This window comes from Orbicella faveolata, unplaced genomic scaffold (assembly GCF_042242905.1).
Source record: "Orbicella faveolata isolate gen_17 unplaced genomic scaffold, um_ofav_v1 contig_2, whole genome shotgun sequence".
In the NCBI taxonomy this organism is placed as follows: Eukaryota; Metazoa; Cnidaria; class Anthozoa; order Scleractinia; family Merulinidae; genus Orbicella; species Orbicella faveolata.
In genome coordinates this window covers 24,781,636-24,799,532 of record NW_028301547.1, presented here as the reverse complement: position 1 = coordinate 24,799,532, position 17,897 = coordinate 24,781,636, and the positions used below count along the sequence as shown (strand labels likewise).

The following is a 17,897-nucleotide window of genomic DNA, read 5'->3' as shown; positions in this document are numbered from 1 at the left end:
TCCCGAAAATATCCATTGGTTTATTTCTGACTAAAACCGTTCAATTTCAGCCCCCAAAGAAACAGAAGTGATTCTGGTGGGAAGAAGCATTTGTGTCTTGTTCATGGAGGACTGCACTGAAAAGTCTCTCGGAAGCTTGTTTATACTTCCTGTCCCTTGCGGTGATCGAGCAGATCAACCAGTGGATATTTTTGGTTATGAAACCAGCATTGAATAGACCAATCTCGATACATTAAAATTTAGCCTAAAACAGTAGACCTTAGTACGAGGCTCTGGGGAATAACTAGAGTTTGTGGGGTTTATTCCCCAGAGCCCTGAATTTTAATGTATCGAAATTGGTCTATCAGCGAAGCGCTTAAGCCTAGTAAGCCTGTATTTCCAGAGTCACCTTTTCCTCGTGCCAAGGCCCTGCTGGCAAAGAGGGACAGGTGGATCTGGGGACGATAAAAATCATGTAGACTCGATGTAATAAATTACACGAAGAGAAAAACAAGAAAACAAGTATGGCTGCTGTCTTGCCTTCTCTTGCAAGCTTCGATTTTCCAAGGGTACTTCGGATATCCTGGCTTATTGGAGTCCTAGCCCATACGACTTATGTTTTTATCAAAAGCGTGAAAGATTCCATTGAATCGGTTCCGGAAAAGACGTTAAATGATCAATCTACCTCGCAAATACTGTTCTTCCCAGACAAAATGCTTGCGTGCAAGCAGTTTATCTTCGAAGGAGGCTGCAACCGAAAGAACTGCCAGTTTGCACACGAAGAAACGTCTCTAAGTAAGTTAGTAAGAGTGCTCTTAGAAGCTAAGGAAAGCCTGGACGTTTGCGTGTTTACCATCAACTGTCGCGAACTAGCAGACGCCACTATTCAGCTTCATAAGAGTGGTGTTGTAGTCAGAGTGTTAACAGACGATGAACAGATGGGTTCAACTGGCTCACAGATTGAGAAGTTTAGACGTGAAGGGATTCAAGTACGCCACGATCTCTCCTCATTCTTCATGCATCACAAGTTTGTTGTCATTGACCGCAAACGTCTCGTTAACGGCTCTTTCAACTGGACTAGGCAGGCAGTGACTGGAAATCGGGAGAACGTGGTGATTTCAAGCGATAAAGAAGTAGTGGAAGCTTTTTCAGAAGAGTTTGAAAGATTATGGGAGGTCTACGACCCTTCTAAGAGATTATGAATGCCCTGAGAACAGTGCACACGTTTTAGAATTTTATCGTTGAGCGATCAAGACTCTTATGTTTAATGTTTGGTTTTGGATTAATTTAATCCGAGTAGCTGGCTTTTTAGGCGGGGGAAGGGTTGGGGATAAAAGAGGAGAGAGAAAAGGGAAGCCTTACACATTTTTAGTTTTTAGTTTGGCTGCTTTATGAATATTTATTTATTGTAAATCAATAGGCCCTTTGCACGACCTTGTCCCATGGTATAAGTGGGACTTCCATGCACAGTGGAAAGTGTGCTTTGTTTTGGAAATCCCAGTGTAACTTGCATCCCAGTATGGCTGGCTTTGCAATGTGACTGGGTTGTGCAAAGAATGTAATTCCCATCAGCTTTTTCACCTCTACATTTTAGGCCATCACATTAATTGCATTAGAAGTTATAGCAGACTACACAGAGTTTGTAGTGAAATTTTTATCATTGTTATTTGGAATAATTATTCTAATTTTCAGTGACATCATGATCTGCCTCTGCAAAGCTGTTTATGTTGCAGTTTAATTTTACCCTTGTACAATTTGATATCTTCCTTTGTTCAGCTGTATGGTAATTTACTACATGACGAAGTTAGTTCAGAGGGCTAATACAGTAAAAACCCTTATATAAGAACCTAAACTTTAAGAACCTGTTAGGCTAAAATTTTCATTTTAAACCCCCTTCTCATAAGAACTTATTTAGCCTAAAATTTTCAATAAATTCTTATTTTATAAAAATGAAGGCACAGATGAAAATACAGAAAAAATTTTAGTCTAGGTTTCAGTCAGAAAGATTCAAAGAATGAACTAAAATGAAAACCATATCATGTCTTTGCCAATACTGGTTATTTAATACAGCACTATGCTTATTCCATATCACATAGGCCCTGTAGTAGTTATCTGTGCCAATTGCTAGTGCCCTTATCAAATGAAGAACCTATTTAAGAACCTAGGTAGCCTAAAATTCCAACATTTCTATAAGAACCTATTTAGGCTAGGTTGGAAATTAAATCTGGGTTCTTATATGCAGGTTTTTACTGTAGCTAAAATTAACCAATCAGATTACTCCATTGCCCGTCCACTATTCTCTAAGTATTGGATCAGGCACCGTCCTGAATTATCCAACATGATCCCTCTTGAGATTTTCTGGTAGTTTTGTGGTTTATGTTTCTGGAAGAACCTGTTTCACATAAAAGATTCCTTTTCTTTTTCTTCCAACTCTTTCCCTTTTGTTTTGTTTAACATCAGAAATAAGTATACTCCAAGTTAGCTCCTATGCTCCTATTTTTTTCTTTGAAAAACATTTTCAGTCATGTAGTAAATCTCTTGACCAAGCTTACAGATTCATCAAGATCAGAAGTGGATCAAATTGACCTAAAAGCTTTTGCCTGAGGAAGACTGGGGAAAGGTTCACTTTGACCTTTCTTATAGTGGTGCATCACTTTTGTTGCTGTGAGTGAAACAATGCCTTTGCCTTTTGGTGCTTTATTGTTACAAAAGCAGCCTTTTTGTGGCCTAACTATGGTATCGGTGTGTCACAACATTCCCAGTGCAAAAAGATGGAGTTTCATTGCCCCTCTGTATGGAGATGGAGATGGATCTGGCGAGAGCACATAATCTTACTCAAAAACACAATACAATGACCCTGACCAGTGCTTGAAAAACACTGGTAACCCAAAAGTGCCGTCTGTAGTAAAGTATTTCGTGCAGTGTAGTAATTCACATTACTACACAAAGCAGTTGACTTAAAACACTAGCACTGTCCAATAATAAATTGTCATTTTCAAGGGAAAATGTTTGGAATATTTGCTGATGGATTTCTGTGGTCGAATCAGTGAGTTCTACTTTCAACGACGTTTTTAGGGACGAGAAAGTAAAATTTGTGATGTACTCAATTCTTTTTATGTGACGTGTGATTGGTGAAAAAATTCTCTGTGAAGCGTGATTTAATAGAAAAATTCAGTGTGATGCATGATTGGTACCCTTCCCCCCAACCCTTTGCCACCCTCTTTACTATGACCTTGTACTGGTTCATAAGATTGTCAGTCTGTGTCTGTGTCTTGACCAGAGTGATTACTTTCAATTGGTTTTGGTTTTACAACAATCAACTGAAAACTGCCCTTAGCCCAAAAAGCAGTCATTCATAAGTACATAATTTATCCTCAATAATTTACTACAAAGACAATCAAAAATACAGAATACCCCACAAAAAAATGGCAGTCTTAAATTAATAGAAACTTACATGAAATTTAATGAAACCAGCAAGGAGAATTTCTACAGTGACAACAGGGCAATACAAATTAAATAATAATTGACACTAAGCATCGAACATTGTCATTCTGTAGCATATTGGATAATCTAGTGTTCTTCTGAGTAAACTATGGTATATACTTCAGTACATGTATTTATTATATGGCTAGCTCCGTGAGCAGACAAGATCAACCAAATCCTGCTCTGTGATTGGCCATCCGAGTGGGCAAGATGGAGCTATTTGCCTGCTTGGGACTACCTGCCGTGTCCCGCAAGAAAAATTTCCTCAAAAGCCATAAATAAATCCTTTATTGACCAAGCTTGTTCGGTCGAGATGGCTTGATATTGGCCTCATTCCTTTTTTGCGTGTTTATGGACCTTGACTCTGTCTTGGTATATAAACACGCAAAAAAAGAACTTGGCCAATATCCAGCTATCTTGACCTCACACTTTGTCAATAACCCATATATAGTATCGAAAGAACACTAGATAATTGAAACCGTACATGAAATTGTTCTTTTTAAAATTAGTAGTAAGCCTTGAAAAATATTGCATTTTGTCAAAAATTATTACAATGTGACTACTCCGACCACGGCCTCTCAAGCGAATTCACTGGCATTTTCAAAGTTTGAAATAGTTAGTAATCAAAATGACCACAAATCTGTTGCAAATACAGCTTGATTACATGGATTATTATACATAGAACTCACTATCTCTTCTCTGACTGACCGAAAGCAAATTTTGGAAATCAGTGCAGGTGACATCATCTAGTTGCACATTATACAATAATCATGTCAAGGACACCCAAGGTCACGGGTAATCACATCACATGTGACCCCGGTACATGATTTCTAAGGATAATCACATCAAGTTTGTGCACTTGTGATGCTTGCCATCAGTGAAGAAGCAAAAACATGACTTCCATTTTTTTTTATGCAATGTATAATAAAACAATTATTGGAGGAGGTTTTTGTGATATCCAATAAGGTCTCCGTAAGGGTTATCAGCCTCAGCCTTCAGCTGCGGCTGATAACCTCTAATGCGACCTTGATTATTCTGGATATCACAAAAACCTCATCCAATAATTATTGTTTAATTGTTTGTTAAATTTGTAGAGAATTTTGTCGGGCAGCCTTGGTCAGAGTAGCCTCACTGTAATGAACCAATTATAAATTTCTTTGACCATATATACAAATCAATAGCAAACCAAAGCAAAGGCATTGGAACAAGATTTTATGCACGTACAGTGTAGTGTACTTTGACCTCTTACTATGTACATAGAAAATAATTCCATGCATGTGCTTTGTGAAAACTGCAGCTTCCTGAGAGGTCCTTTTTGCCCTTAATACATGGAAAATGATTTCTTCCTTAATCTACTGTTCTCCTGTTTTCAAAATCTTTTACGCAAAATGAAAGCCATTTTCCTAAATTACTTACCAATGCCACAGACAAATTTAGTCACCTCACCCCACCCTTCCCCCCCCCTAAACACCCCCACTGAAGTTTAGGAGCACTTTCATTTTTAAAGGAATAACAAACTCAAAGGAGCTACGTTGCCACCACACATCTTGAAAAGCTTAACCTAAATTTTTCAAGTCTGTTATTTGCAATCAGTGTGATCTTCCTCATATTAACCATCCTTGTTCCATTATGGTTTATTCTCATCTCTTTGGTGTTTTTCTATCTTAGTAAACTACTATTTTCAGGTTTCCTTTCATTTAAAGGTAATTTTGTACATGGCCAAAATAACTCAAAATACAGTGACTGGACTCCTTTAATGTAATATTTGCTTATGGCAAACTCTGCAAGTATGAATTCAAAAATTAATGATGTCCTCACTTGTGAAACTATAAGCACTTAATGACTGGCCCCAGGGGAAACAGTTTCCCATGGGGCCAGTCATTAAGTGTTTTGTTACATCTCCAAACTCAAAAATAGAAGAAAAATTGCAAAGAAATTGTTTGCTTGATGCTGCCTGGCTCCAAAATTTACTGCGGTTTCAAGGAGCACAACCTGATCATGTGGAAGTCAAAAGTTCAACTTATTGTTTCCCTAGGGAGCTAGTGAGTTTTGTTTGCCCTAGATATGTAACATGTGTCTAGGGAAACGTATTTGAGTTGAGAGGTGTAACAACACAGTTTCACCTGGTAGGTAAAATATATATTTACTATATTTTTAAAGGGATATTAACTTGCAATAGGAAGATATCCCTGCCTAGCAGTTCGTCTTACTTTCCACTCCACAAGGAAAAATCCAATTGTACCAAAGAACGAAGAAATAACCTGCAAAACAGAATCATATGCATTGATGTTGCAATCCTTTCTAGTGAGACATCAATGTACAAGAATGCCTTCTCAGGGGACCTGTGTCCTTTAAATTTAAGCATGCTAAGAAAAAAATTGATATACCTGAGTTTTAACATGATTTGGGACATCTTGAGAGTAATTTGCATCATTGAGGTGGCAAATTTATGAAGTGTAGAAGAAACTGAACCACAGAATAACATCTCTTAATTTAAACTGTCATTTTTGTTTTGATGTTCTTCTGCCCTATGATAGATTAAAGGTGTTGACATTGTTGGCATACATCCTTAAAGTACACAGATCTTTGGCCGATCACACAGTCTACCCTCACATAAAGTCAGCTACATTAGTGCATGTATGCAGGAGGTAACATGGGGCAAAAGGATGTTTTTCTTCATTATGCAATACCTGACCATAAGTGAAACACCCACAGTACTGAGTCTTCCATACCAACAAAATAGGCCAGCTTACTACAAGTGAATCAAACCTATCAACAAGGGATGACTCCTCGTATGGAAAGTGCCGCACATCACAGTCTAATGTATTCTCTTCATAAGACTTTCATTGTAATTATAACTATTAATACATGTAATGATGCTATAACTCACTAAAATAAGAAGCTGCCATTTGAGGACAAGCTTTAGGCTGTAGAAGAATGCAATTGCCGCAGTAAGGGACTGTAAAAAACAAAATAACAAAAGATTAAGCTGCAAATATGTCTAAAAGGTATTTCAGGTTATTCATGCATGCAGCTTCTAATGACTACTTAATAATTATTAGCTTTTTATCACTAAATGTACCATGTGCAGGAGATCTTTTAATCATTATTTCTAATATTATCAGGTCAATGGTGGTGTAAATGCTTGTCTTTTCTTCAAGGATATCGCTGTAATTTCAAACATTTTAGAACAAACTTTTTGAAGATAATTCACAAAATTTCAATATGCAAAAAATCATCTCCCAAGTTGAACATTGCCTGTTAACCAAAAGGCAAAAAATATTTAAAACATAGCATACACCAGTATAGTGCCTGCCAAGGAAGATTAGATATTGTTCTGGCTCGTAATCTGATGGTTGTGAAGAACAACAACACACAACACAATGAACATGCTGACAACAGAAGGCATAAACAAACCTGTACAAATTTGAACAATGCAAAAGCTGGGGCACTGTCATCTCCATACAGTGAACCTAAAATGGAGTATATCTGGGAAGAAAATAGCAGTAGAATTTCACTAAATACAATCGACTTTAGCCACAAAATTGTGGTTAATTAAAGAGGCTCCAAAGAGAAGAAAAGGACTGACTAAGCATTCTCTTTGGACTGAAAAAAGTGGCCATAATAATGACATGGTTGTCTTAATGGTGTGATCATAAGATGTCTAGGTTCCCCTTTATCCACAATTAAATTTCTGACAATACAAAAACTAGATTACACATGGATATAGAATAAATGGAATACTAGCTGATTAACAGCAATTTTCACATTAATTTTATTCTTCTGAGTTGATGTTTTACAGACTGTTAATACAGAATTATTATCAATAATCAATAATCAATAATACATGGATACAATTAGATGTACCTGTGTGTTAAAGCTGCTGTCGCCTAAGCCCAACAGAAAACCACAAAGCATAGCAACTTGCAAACTGCAGATGACCGACACAAACAAATATCATCAAACATGTTTTAATTAAGTAATCAATTCTTGATCAATAATGACATCTTAAAACATCAACAAACAAATATTAAAGTTAACAGCCGACGCTTCAGCACATCATGACACCATTCTCAAGGTAAAGTGTATAAATTAAATTAACGCAAAGATTTGATTCACTTTTACAGTCTCTACAAATTAGCATAATAACGAAGGCTCACAAGTTCTTCAAGTGAATACCTTTGACGAATCAAGTCTGTTTACATGTTTAGAGATGGTTTGAGCTTTTGTATATTGTTTGTTTATTTATTCACTTTGCCTTGAGAATGGTGTCATGATGACATCAAAATGTCAGCTGTTAACTTTAATATTCGCTCATTTATGTTTTAAAAATAAAATAATTTTAAAAATTCTAAATCGTTGTGCAATGTAATTTGTTTTTTTTTTTTGTTCATGTAAATCTAAGTAACTAATGGACTCAGGAGCCCAAACTAAATTTGGGATAAACTAATGCCGAAAAAGCTCTTGAAAGTGTCAAATAGTTGGCGTTAACTAGCCCTTTTTCAGTATGAGTGCGACACAGCATACAAAAAACCAGTGCGCATACATGTACATGTACATGTGTACACATGAAGTACAGAGTAAACAAAGGTGTGTTCGTGTTGTGACATGAAAAACATAGTTTTACAGTGTGCATGTAAACTATGTGCAAGAAACTTTTCACAATTAATGTAATAGATCATCAACCCAAGTTATTAACTTCAACCTAAATTTATTTCAATCCCAGCCAAACAACAACAAAGTTTGTCTTTGACATGAGCCTCAACTCAATATTTGATCAACAAAAACTAAATGACATAACATTATGTACTCACTTAGGTTCAGAAAATACATGATAAGAACCAGCTGAAGCTGTAGTAGCAGTTTTAGGAGTGTTATCAGGAATATTGAGAAAGATAAGCAGAAAGCATATCCAGTGCACAGCAGCTCCAAACAATACAATTGGATCTCTACCAAATTTGTTGCTTCTTTTACCAAAAATACCAAACAGAAGGCCACCTGCAGGAAAACAGTATTACACTTCTAAGCCAGACAGTCAACCTTTAACTCAAAAAATAATGATAAGATAAACAGCAACAGTTAACATTGGAAAGTTAATGGGCACCTTGGTTCGCAATGTATAATTAATATTATCCCGAAAACTTAGATCTTGGCACTTCATGTTGCTGCTTTCCAGCAGGTAAAAATATGCTCTAGGTATTAAAATTTATCGATGAAAATTATATTATGCTGTAACACGCAATGCAAGCAGAGCCTTTTCTTATGTGCTGTCAGTAGTACTTTATTTGCCCCCAGGGTGGCTATAACACTGGTCAGTCAAAAACCTTTGAATTGTAATTGCAACATACTTCACATTGTCACTGAGCACAGTGGTTACCTAGTTACATTTAAATTAAATTTGTTGATTCAGTATTTTGATCATTTTGTTGCAGTTGTTACATTCAATAGTTTGCTTGTTTGTTTGTTTTTTGTCTGAATGTTTGTTAATTTGTTCAGTTATTCCTTTACTCATACATTCCCTTGTTCACTCATTCACCATTCAAACTTATACATTCACTCATTAATATCTAATATTTGTTCAGTCCTTCCATTTAACACATGCAACTGATTGAAGTTCAATCGGAAATAGTGTAATGCATAATTATTGGCATATAGTATGGAAATTAAACATAAATTTCATAAAAGATTGTCATATATTCATTTAGAGTAGCTGCAATCTTTTTCATTTAACACAAACTAATTAAAATAAAGCAAACTCTAATCATGATTATGACACTAACCAATAATCTCTCCACAACCAATAAACATTCCTACCAGTCCAATTTGACGTTTAGAATGTTCAAACTTCTTTGTATTGCCTTACAAACAAGTTAATAACAAAAATCACTATTAATTTATTAATGAGTACTAAAATTGAATGGGTTAGTCAAAAACTACCAAATGCTAAGTGGAAAATTTTTGTGAATTTTTCTTCCTCAAAAGAGCCTGAATAAAGTAAAATTATAGTGTCTGTGGATCTGTTAAATTCTCATTAAATCATGCAAGGTCTAGTTCTTACTGGTCAGCAGTATGTTTTCTTTTGTGCCCCAGGTGGTACATGTGTTTTGCATGAGAATATTCTCCATTCTAGTAAATTATGGGTTTTTTGTAGTCTTGCGATTCTCATAATTCTTGTTACTACACACAGTGCTGATTATTTGCCTTGCATTCTCATCCCCAGAGGTTGCAATCCTTGTAGTCAGCACCAAGAGTCATGACTCTGGCCAGAGCAAATTTCTGAACCTGAGTGTTTACTTCAAAATTAATTCTCAGTCAATCAGATCTGTCTGATTTATCAGATTTGATAGGAGATCCAAGAATCGCAGACATCCTGTGTTTGATGGTCCTCCAAGAGGTTATGATTCTTGGTGATGACTAAAAGGATCACAGACCCTGGGACCAAGAATGTTTGAATTTTTTTCTTTTTGATCTAAGAAGTGGGAATTAAAAATTATCAGTTCTCATCCTGACCAGTAATCTGTATTGCACTGTTTGCTCTGACAACTTACCTACACATGTGCCATACACACCACTGAAGAAAGTAAGCTCAATACCTGGAAAAAATTGCAAGAAGCCAAAAAAAAAAAATAATAATAATTTACATGGACAAAGGATACTGAGATCTGAATAAAACTAGTTTGGAATAAGAACAATTATTATGTATACGGGCTATAAGGTCTTCATAAGGATAGTAATCCACAGCTGCCGATTGTCCACAGTTCACTAGTAAAACAGTCAATGACTACAGTACAGGACTCCAATTTGGAAGAATCCTGGTACGAAGCTGAATCAGCATAGTGCCATTTACAACAATTATTTACAACAGTTTTGGGCAGTAACTGCCAACCCACCAGTATATGCAAAACACAAGCTGAGCAACAACATGTCCTTTGTGAAAAATATCTTCACAGCAATTTCTGTGAAAAAAAAAGTAACAGCAGAAAAAATTATATGAAGTATTCATACATTGAAGCAGGAAACACAATCACAGCCAAAGTCAGAGTACGCCATAATATTATTGTACCTTGCAGAAATTGAAGGGGTGCTTGGAATAAGCCTTAAGTGACTTTTGGAAAACTTTGAGATAGCCAGCATTGAAATACCTTCCAGCCATTGTTACAGTTTACTCTGGTTTTCATTATTGTCTCAAAAGAACTAGTAATAATTAAGAGTTCTTTTTAGTCACTGTCATGATTTATTTTCTTAGGTATCCTTCCTTACCATGTCATATAATCTGCTTATAATTAAGTTTTTTTTCCTTCTTTTTTGGAATTATTATTTACTAACAACTATGGCTGGTTTGCTGTGTCACACCATCAAAAATAAAAATCGTAAACATTTAATAAATTAATTCAAGAAGCTGGGATATGAAAGATGATTGATATAATTATAACCAACCTCACCAAGATTTAGGTCTGTGCGGTTTTTCATTCACACGCTATTTGGACAAGTGTTTCACTCAGATTTATAGAACTTTGTATGGAGTCACCATGTTTCTGCCCCTCGGAGGGACACAAGCATGGCGGTCATAAAGTAACAGAAACATCTGTCATTGAGTTTTGCCATTGAAACAAAAATTTATTACTCTAGAGCTCCAACACATTGAAATTAATACTTCTTCTTGAGCAAGAATTGTTCAGTTAGCAAAAACTTGAGCAATAACTGTCATTTTAATGTCACACAACGCATAAACTTGGAAATTCAGACATGGTCTATTACATGAGGAACCCTGTCAGGCTTAAATGTTGCAAAAAGTCAAGTTATTAGAGGTTCTTACATCTGATGAAATTAAAACTTCAGAGGGATTCATTCATGGTAATTTCTGATTTTGGAAAATGATGACATCACATGAAAACCGGCAATTATTCCTAATCTATGGTAAATAAGATAAAAAAGATCATTAAAGATAAAGATTTTGACTCACTAAATGATTCTAAAGCAGTTCTTCTTCCAGTAGTGCCACTGGACTGTCTAAGATTAAAAAAGACAGTTGACATGAAATTACTACAATCACTGTACATGTACATTGAAAATTTGTGAAATTAACCCTACATTATGTATATATTATTAATATAATTATTATATATTACTATATAAGTCATTGTTACAGTTTGGCTAATGGTAGAGTTCCAGTAATTACAGTATAAGCACCAGGTAGGTTTACTTGTAAACAACAACAACTACTGGCTGGAAGAGATGAGATAGCAAGACAAGCAGCTCACCTGATACTTTGACTCAGCTCTTCGTCTCCATTTCCATCTCCATGTGATGTCTATGACAGAAAGGTACAACTCAAGTTAAGTACAGAGTGATGGCGCTTTTCACTGAACACAGTCACCAGCAAGTTAACAGTTCTTTCACACAAATTATGGACTGTTTTACCAATTTTGTGGCAGTTCCGTTACATTACCTAATAATTTTACAAGTGATACAAATTATTTTCAAATGAAAATTTTATGACATTGTACTCATTTCTTACCAGATCTCTTGGTTTCCGTAAAAGAAATAAAAGACATATTCCTAGGCCACACACGGTTGTAAACACTGTATACACAGTTCTTCTTACAGAGTCACCTAAAACAAACATCATAAATTATTACAAAGATCGATATAAAATTCACATTATCTGTCTGTGAGTCAATGTACATGTACCAGTGATTACTCTGATATTTTGAGATGGATAAATAATTTGAATTCTCATATTGCTACCATTCACTCACTAAGTATTTCAAATCACGTTTAAGAATGCAAACACAAATATTACCGCTAACTTATTTTTTTTATTATTGATGATTTTTATTTTTACTTTGAGCTGTGCAGTGCATAAATTACTTAAATGCAGTGACTGTATGTCTTGAATTTAGAGCCTACTTTCACATGATTGCATTTTGCAATAATTATGATTAGTTACTCAATTTGCTTCACCACAATGCAATGGCACATGCAATTTCAAACTTAACACTTTTAAATGTTATTTTAAATAGACAACTAAAGATTTATCAGGGCAAACAAATTCACCGGTTTGGTTGCCTGGCTTGCCAGAAATTTTGTTACAACCAACTTAAAACCACTATCACTTGAACACTATGAACCACTCTAGTGCTAGCTAGAGTGCAGGGGGCTGCAGGTATATACAATTCTATTATTTAATATATGCCCTATGCTGTAGGCCTCATGCCTGGCATGGTGCAATAAGGACAGGTGATCATAACGACAATGATGATGATGATGGTTGTATAATTCCCTTTGCGTACATTACAGTAATTCCCAGTACATTGCCAGGTAATAAGACTTCTAAACACTGACTTACTAATTGTTTGTGATTCATCCTTGAACTGGAAGTACACATACATGTTTCCAAAAAGCAAGCTGCAAAGAAGGTAGTAAATTTAATGAAACTTTAATGCAAAAACTAGATGACGTAGATGTACATGATTGTATGTTTTTATATTCTGGATAAAAATGGCAATATAAAACACAAATGGTAGAAAGCTTGCATGCTTATGACAAATAGTCTATTCGTCATATTCGTGCAAGTTTTCTTACCATTTGTGTTTATATTAGGCACTGTTATGGCTCCCTTATTTCATTACCAACTGACCTATATTCACCAAAAACATAAACCTGACCATAATTGAGAAGATGTAGTGATCATTGTGACCAGAAATTATTACTAATTAATGTGTTCCTCAGGGAGGTGGGGTTATGCAAATGATTATGTACATGTTTTGTATACAATGCATGTGTATGCCATTTTCATCTGAGCATCAAAAGTTATTTGTATTTGCTTTCAATATTGGTTTTACATTACTATATATGTTACACGACAAACATGCACCACTTTGTCATCCAATCAGAGGTTAATACACCAAAACCAAAAATTTGTAACTGAGTCGCTCACATACAATTTCCAGCACTTCACGTCAGCTACATAAATTTGCTTCAAATTTTAATTGGTTTACTGCATTTTATAATATGTCCTTTGTTACTGGCCAGATAACCTTGGGTTTTGTTTTACGATACTTGTGACCACTGAAAACTACTATTAATAATTGCATTAGAGCCAATGAAAGGTCACATTGCATTAGTGAACTGATCTTCTGGAGTCTTTCTCACTTACCTGCATTGTAGCAAAGCCCAAAAGATACCACTGTTTCTTGAAATGGTTTCAGGAGTAGAATTTATTGTTAGAAAGTTACCTTGGCCTGTCCATATAACTAGGGAGAAAACAATTTTAAAGAATTGTCCTGAAGTTATACTTTTAATTAATCACAGGGTCTGGATTGCAACCTGGTTCGGTTGTTGTTGTTCAGGTAAATTTTAAAACAGTGTCTTTCCTCGCTGACACTGTTTATCTCAAACATGTTTCAGAAACACCCTGCCACATGATTTCAAAAGCAGTGCATCCACATCTTAAATTTAGGTATAGTGCCACATCTGGAAGGACAAGGCTTCGTGTTTCATATCAAACTCATTCAAAAACTACAAACGGAAGTAGCATATCATTGTTGGTTAGTAACTCAGTCCAGCTCCCAACAAATGCATTTTTTTTAATTTACAGTCTGTAAATAAACCCTTTGACATCTATGACAGTCATACTCATAAAAATCAAATAGAATTAACCCAGTAAAATAAAGAGACATGAGTACTGTAACAAGACCATAAAAATATTTGCAAGGATCATAGAAATTGAACACTTTTAACCAATGAGCCCACGACTTGAAACATTTAAAATCCATTGTATTGTTTCCTAACATAATCTAGTATAAAGTTAATTGCATGTCTAATTTTTACACTCTCCTTTGTTTGCAAGACAGTATGAATTTTCACACCTTTTCCAAAGCAGGAAAATCACGAAATTTGGTATGTGCAAAAATTAGTACAAACAAAGTACCATACATGCCTGAAAAATACAATGGACCACCCCTTATCCATAATACTGAGAGTAAAAAACCTTCAGCATGTTTTTGTCACATTAAAATAAACAAAGAAAATTACCACTGGCTCCATAACCAATAACAACTGAGCCCAGGTACACACTCCAAGCTTTTGGCTGAATGAGACTTGCTATAAACAAACTGAAAATCAAAAGCAATAGTTATCATTATATTGGTGAATAACTCTTAAGTCAGTGCACCGATTAAAAACTCTCAATTCAGTCCCTACCCATGTAGCACAAAACCATGTGTTGATCTCATTAATTTCACTCTAAATCATCACCACAGGCAGACCAAATGTATACAAATTAATAGGGTTTCAGCCATTTAGGAAAATGTACAAGAATGCTTTGAAAATTGCTCTAAATGCAGTGTAGAAATAAACAAAAATAAAAGTGGGCATTAAAAAATAAACCAGCGTTGTGCACATGCTAGTTTCAAGTGAAAATAGTTCTTTACTATCTTATGTATTAATAACAATGAAGAAGGAGTCCCTTACGCATAGCAGATCCCACCCACTATCATGGACACCCTTGGTCCAAATAATCCAACAAAGGATGGTGCCAGCCAGTTAGCCACAGTGAATACAGCATAGATGATACCGAGGCTATAAAGATTAAAAGAGCACACATTAAATGCACATTTTAAACAACGTGATGTTGATAACAAAATGTGTTCTGACTCAATAAAGTATTACTTGTAATTAAAAAAACCCTGACTGTTCAGTTTGCCTCCAGAACAACTTCATAATAATTACTTACTATAGATACATGTGTATTCATACATGCATCTAATGCTAACTGCGGGTTGAGTGAATTTTATTTCTCGTTTACTTCATTGTTCATATTCCTTTATTTTGTTATGTTTCGCTTTCTGTTTGTATTAATAAATTGTTCTTGCTGTTGTTTTTACATTAATAAATACATAGGCTATATTAGTTGTTTTTTTTTTTAAAAAGATATCTTTGTGGTCAAGTGTATGTTGAGAAAAAACCTGGCTACAGCCTGTGATCAACTGATGACATATTGCTACTGGTATCTGAAAGTAACACAAAGAAGTCTCTAGGAGATCAGACATTTGGCATAGCAGTGATGTTGATATTTGACCAGGGTATAGTAATAGAATGGACTGCCATCACCATTTGGAATGAGGCAAATTTTAACGGGTTTAAGCAGCTGTTAATGACAGCTATATAGTTAAATTTTTTAAGATGTAAAGCACACTTGATCATTTTATGGAAAGTTGCACAGACAAATTTTTAATTCTATAATTATGATATTTTTAAACTACTGGTAATTTTGTTTCAATTGCCTTTTTCAAGCCTATTTGAAAAGACAGGATTGTCCCTCACCAGAAGCATATGCTTCTGCCCTTACCTAACATATCCATCTATCTTTTCTGAAAAAGAAAGTAAACATAAACATAAGGAAACATATTTTTGCAATATTTGTCCCTGTGCTAATGGCATCGTGTATGCCAGGTTTTCTGTGCATCTCTATGGGCTTGCATTACTAATAATAGGTTTTTGTGTGCTAAGAATTGTAGATAAATACCAGTCACCATAATTTTTTCTACAAAGGATGGATTGCAATCTAAAGTTCATTTTTAATAACCAATCACAGCTTGTATTAAATGCAACATTTTTGGTGAAAATTGTATGCAATAAAATATCAGAGTGAGAGATTTGTTTTTCAGAGTACACACTAGGCAGGGCTGTGCTCTAGAGGAGCCCAGGTGCCAAAGGTGACTAACTTTTGCCTTTTGGCAACTGGACAAATTTTCTATTTTCATACAAGCTAAGTACTGGACGCCCAGGATTTCATGGTTAGGAACCTTTGGGCTCCTCGTAATTTTTCTTCAACCATGGCCTTGCAGGGGTTTCATTGACTTTTTCAGCAGGAGGGTAACTGGTTTTCACAGATGGACAAAAATCTTTGGACTGAACTTCTTTATGTGAAAAACGTTCCTCTTGATGGTCAAACTAGGTGGGCAAAATCATCCTCAAAGCCAGTCAATTTGCCCAGTGCCTGGCTCTTAATAAAACCCCTGACACACAAGCCTTTAGGAGAGTGTGTAGTATGGGATATACATGTACCTTTATTCCATACCTCATTTAAAACAGGTTATCTACTTTAATTATTGCACTCATAGAAACACACATGTGCATTGTAAGAATTCCGACTTACCATCTTTGTTGGTACTATTTCTGAAACTCTGTAACACTGTGGGCTGAAAGCAGAGAAGAGGTAATTCATGAAAATAATAAGAAAACAGTCCCTGTGTGAATGAGCAAGTTTCTATGTAATATGCAATAGAAACCCAGAACTAGCATGAGCTAGTGCAAAGAACTAGAATTAATTTTATATTGTGATAATCAAAATTAAATATTAACAGTGCCATGACTTCAGCTGCGGTCACCTAAGAGTTTTTAACCAAATTATCACAGCATAATAATTATTGTTAAAGAAAGTCTGAGTTTGTTTGTGATCTCACCAATATTAATCCTGTTTTAGGATTAAGATTTTTTTTTTTTCATGCAATTTTGATTGGCTGCTGAATACTTTCAAATTTTGTTGGTTTCAACGGCATCCATGACAACCAAACATCCAGAGTAATTTTAATTGAAGCCAGTGCATAGAAGACTTGAACTCTTCACACTCCAGTGACAAAATCATAACTTGAAACAAAACAATAATTCTTGACTTGACTGAAAAGTTTGGTTCAGTCCAGTGGGTCCCCTGGGCAAAATTACAAAGAGGTTTCATTGGCATGCAGCCACTGAACTTTTAAGTACCTGAACAATGCTGAACTCTACTTTCAGATAATTGATACATTATGTAAGCTTAAGCTCAAAAGCTCTAACACTATAAGGTTGATTGAGGGGACCTTAAATCGAAGGCACATCAGCGCCGCTTTTATTCTCATTTTACAGTTTTTACTTTATCTATATGTGACTTAAGCTTGTGTAAGTTTACTTTGTTGGCCAGATTCGCACCATGTCACACAAGAGTCACAGCACAAGAGGAAACAGAAGAAAGCCATGGATTTGACGAAAACCTTAAATAAGGAGAGTTTAGCCCATCTAATATTAAAACTAAGTTCTAGAAAAGACAATTAATATATTTACCTCGATCATGGTTGTCGTTTGAAACGCTGTGAACATGAACATGAAGGCAAAACCCATGACAAGGACGTTCCACATGCCAACATCGACCGCCATCTTGCTGAAGAATGAACCGATAATGCTCACCCAGCCCTTGTAAGGTTGCAAATGCTCTTCATACCCCAGGGTTCTTACCACTCTTCAGTATGGTACTGAACAATTAAACGCTCAAAATTCTCATCGAAAATTTAATTTGAACGAGTATTTTACTTATTTTGTAACAATTTGCGACAAATTTCTCTGTTTTAAAGCTTTAAATCAAAAGCAATAACTCCTTTGTAGGGTACATAGGGGAT

The 17,897-nt window shown here is 35.4% G+C and overlaps 2 protein-coding genes across 2 annotated transcripts; one reads left to right on the top strand and one right to left on the bottom strand.

The window, feature by feature from the left end:
- The first annotated feature begins 482 nt into the window (after positions 1–482).
- On the top strand, positions 483–3,109 carry LOC110056307 (uncharacterized). The gene has a single exon (XM_020762762.2). It carries the CDS (start codon positions 504–506, stop codon positions 1,179–1,181), a length of 678 nt encoding a protein of 225 aa, XP_020618421.2. The 5' UTR covers positions 483–503; the 3' UTR covers positions 1,182–3,109.
- A 283-nt stretch (positions 3,110–3,392) lies between these two features.
- LOC110056301 (UNC93-like protein MFSD11) lies at positions 3,393–17,864 on the bottom strand. The gene is made up of 18 exons (XM_089288980.1): positions 17,566–17,864; positions 16,625–16,667; positions 15,815–15,836; positions 14,938–15,045; positions 14,500–14,579; positions 13,622–13,718; positions 12,812–12,870; positions 11,981–12,075; positions 11,724–11,773; positions 11,426–11,472; positions 10,353–10,418; positions 10,011–10,055; positions 9,243–9,320; positions 8,277–8,460; positions 7,330–7,393; positions 6,880–6,951; positions 6,353–6,421; positions 3,393–5,723 (listed from the first exon to the last, which is right to left on the bottom strand). Exons 1-18 carry the CDS (start codon positions 17,656–17,658, stop codon positions 5,628–5,630), a joined length of 1,368 nt encoding a protein of 455 aa, XP_089145106.1. The 5' UTR covers positions 17,659–17,864; the 3' UTR covers positions 3,393–5,627.
- Between the last annotated feature and the right edge of the window lie 33 nt (positions 17,865–17,897).

Bases quoted from the DNA above. Each gene is read 5' to 3' on its own strand.
- LOC110056301 (XM_089288980.1), bottom strand. From the start codon at position 17,658: ATGGCGGTCGATGTTGGCATGTGGAACGTCCTTGTCATGGGTTTTGCC. The intron at 16,668-17,565 runs GTAAATATATTA...CTCTGCTTTCAG, and splicing joins AAACGACAACCATGATCGAG to CCCACAGTGTTACAGAGTTT. The intron at 15,837-16,624 runs GTAAGTCGGAAT...TTTCTTTTTCAG, and splicing joins AAATAGTACCAACAAAGATG to AAAAGATAGATGGATATGTT.
- LOC110056307 (XM_020762762.2), top strand. From the start codon at position 504: ATGGCTGCTGTCTTGCCTTCTCTTGCAAGCTTCGATTTTCCAAGGGTA.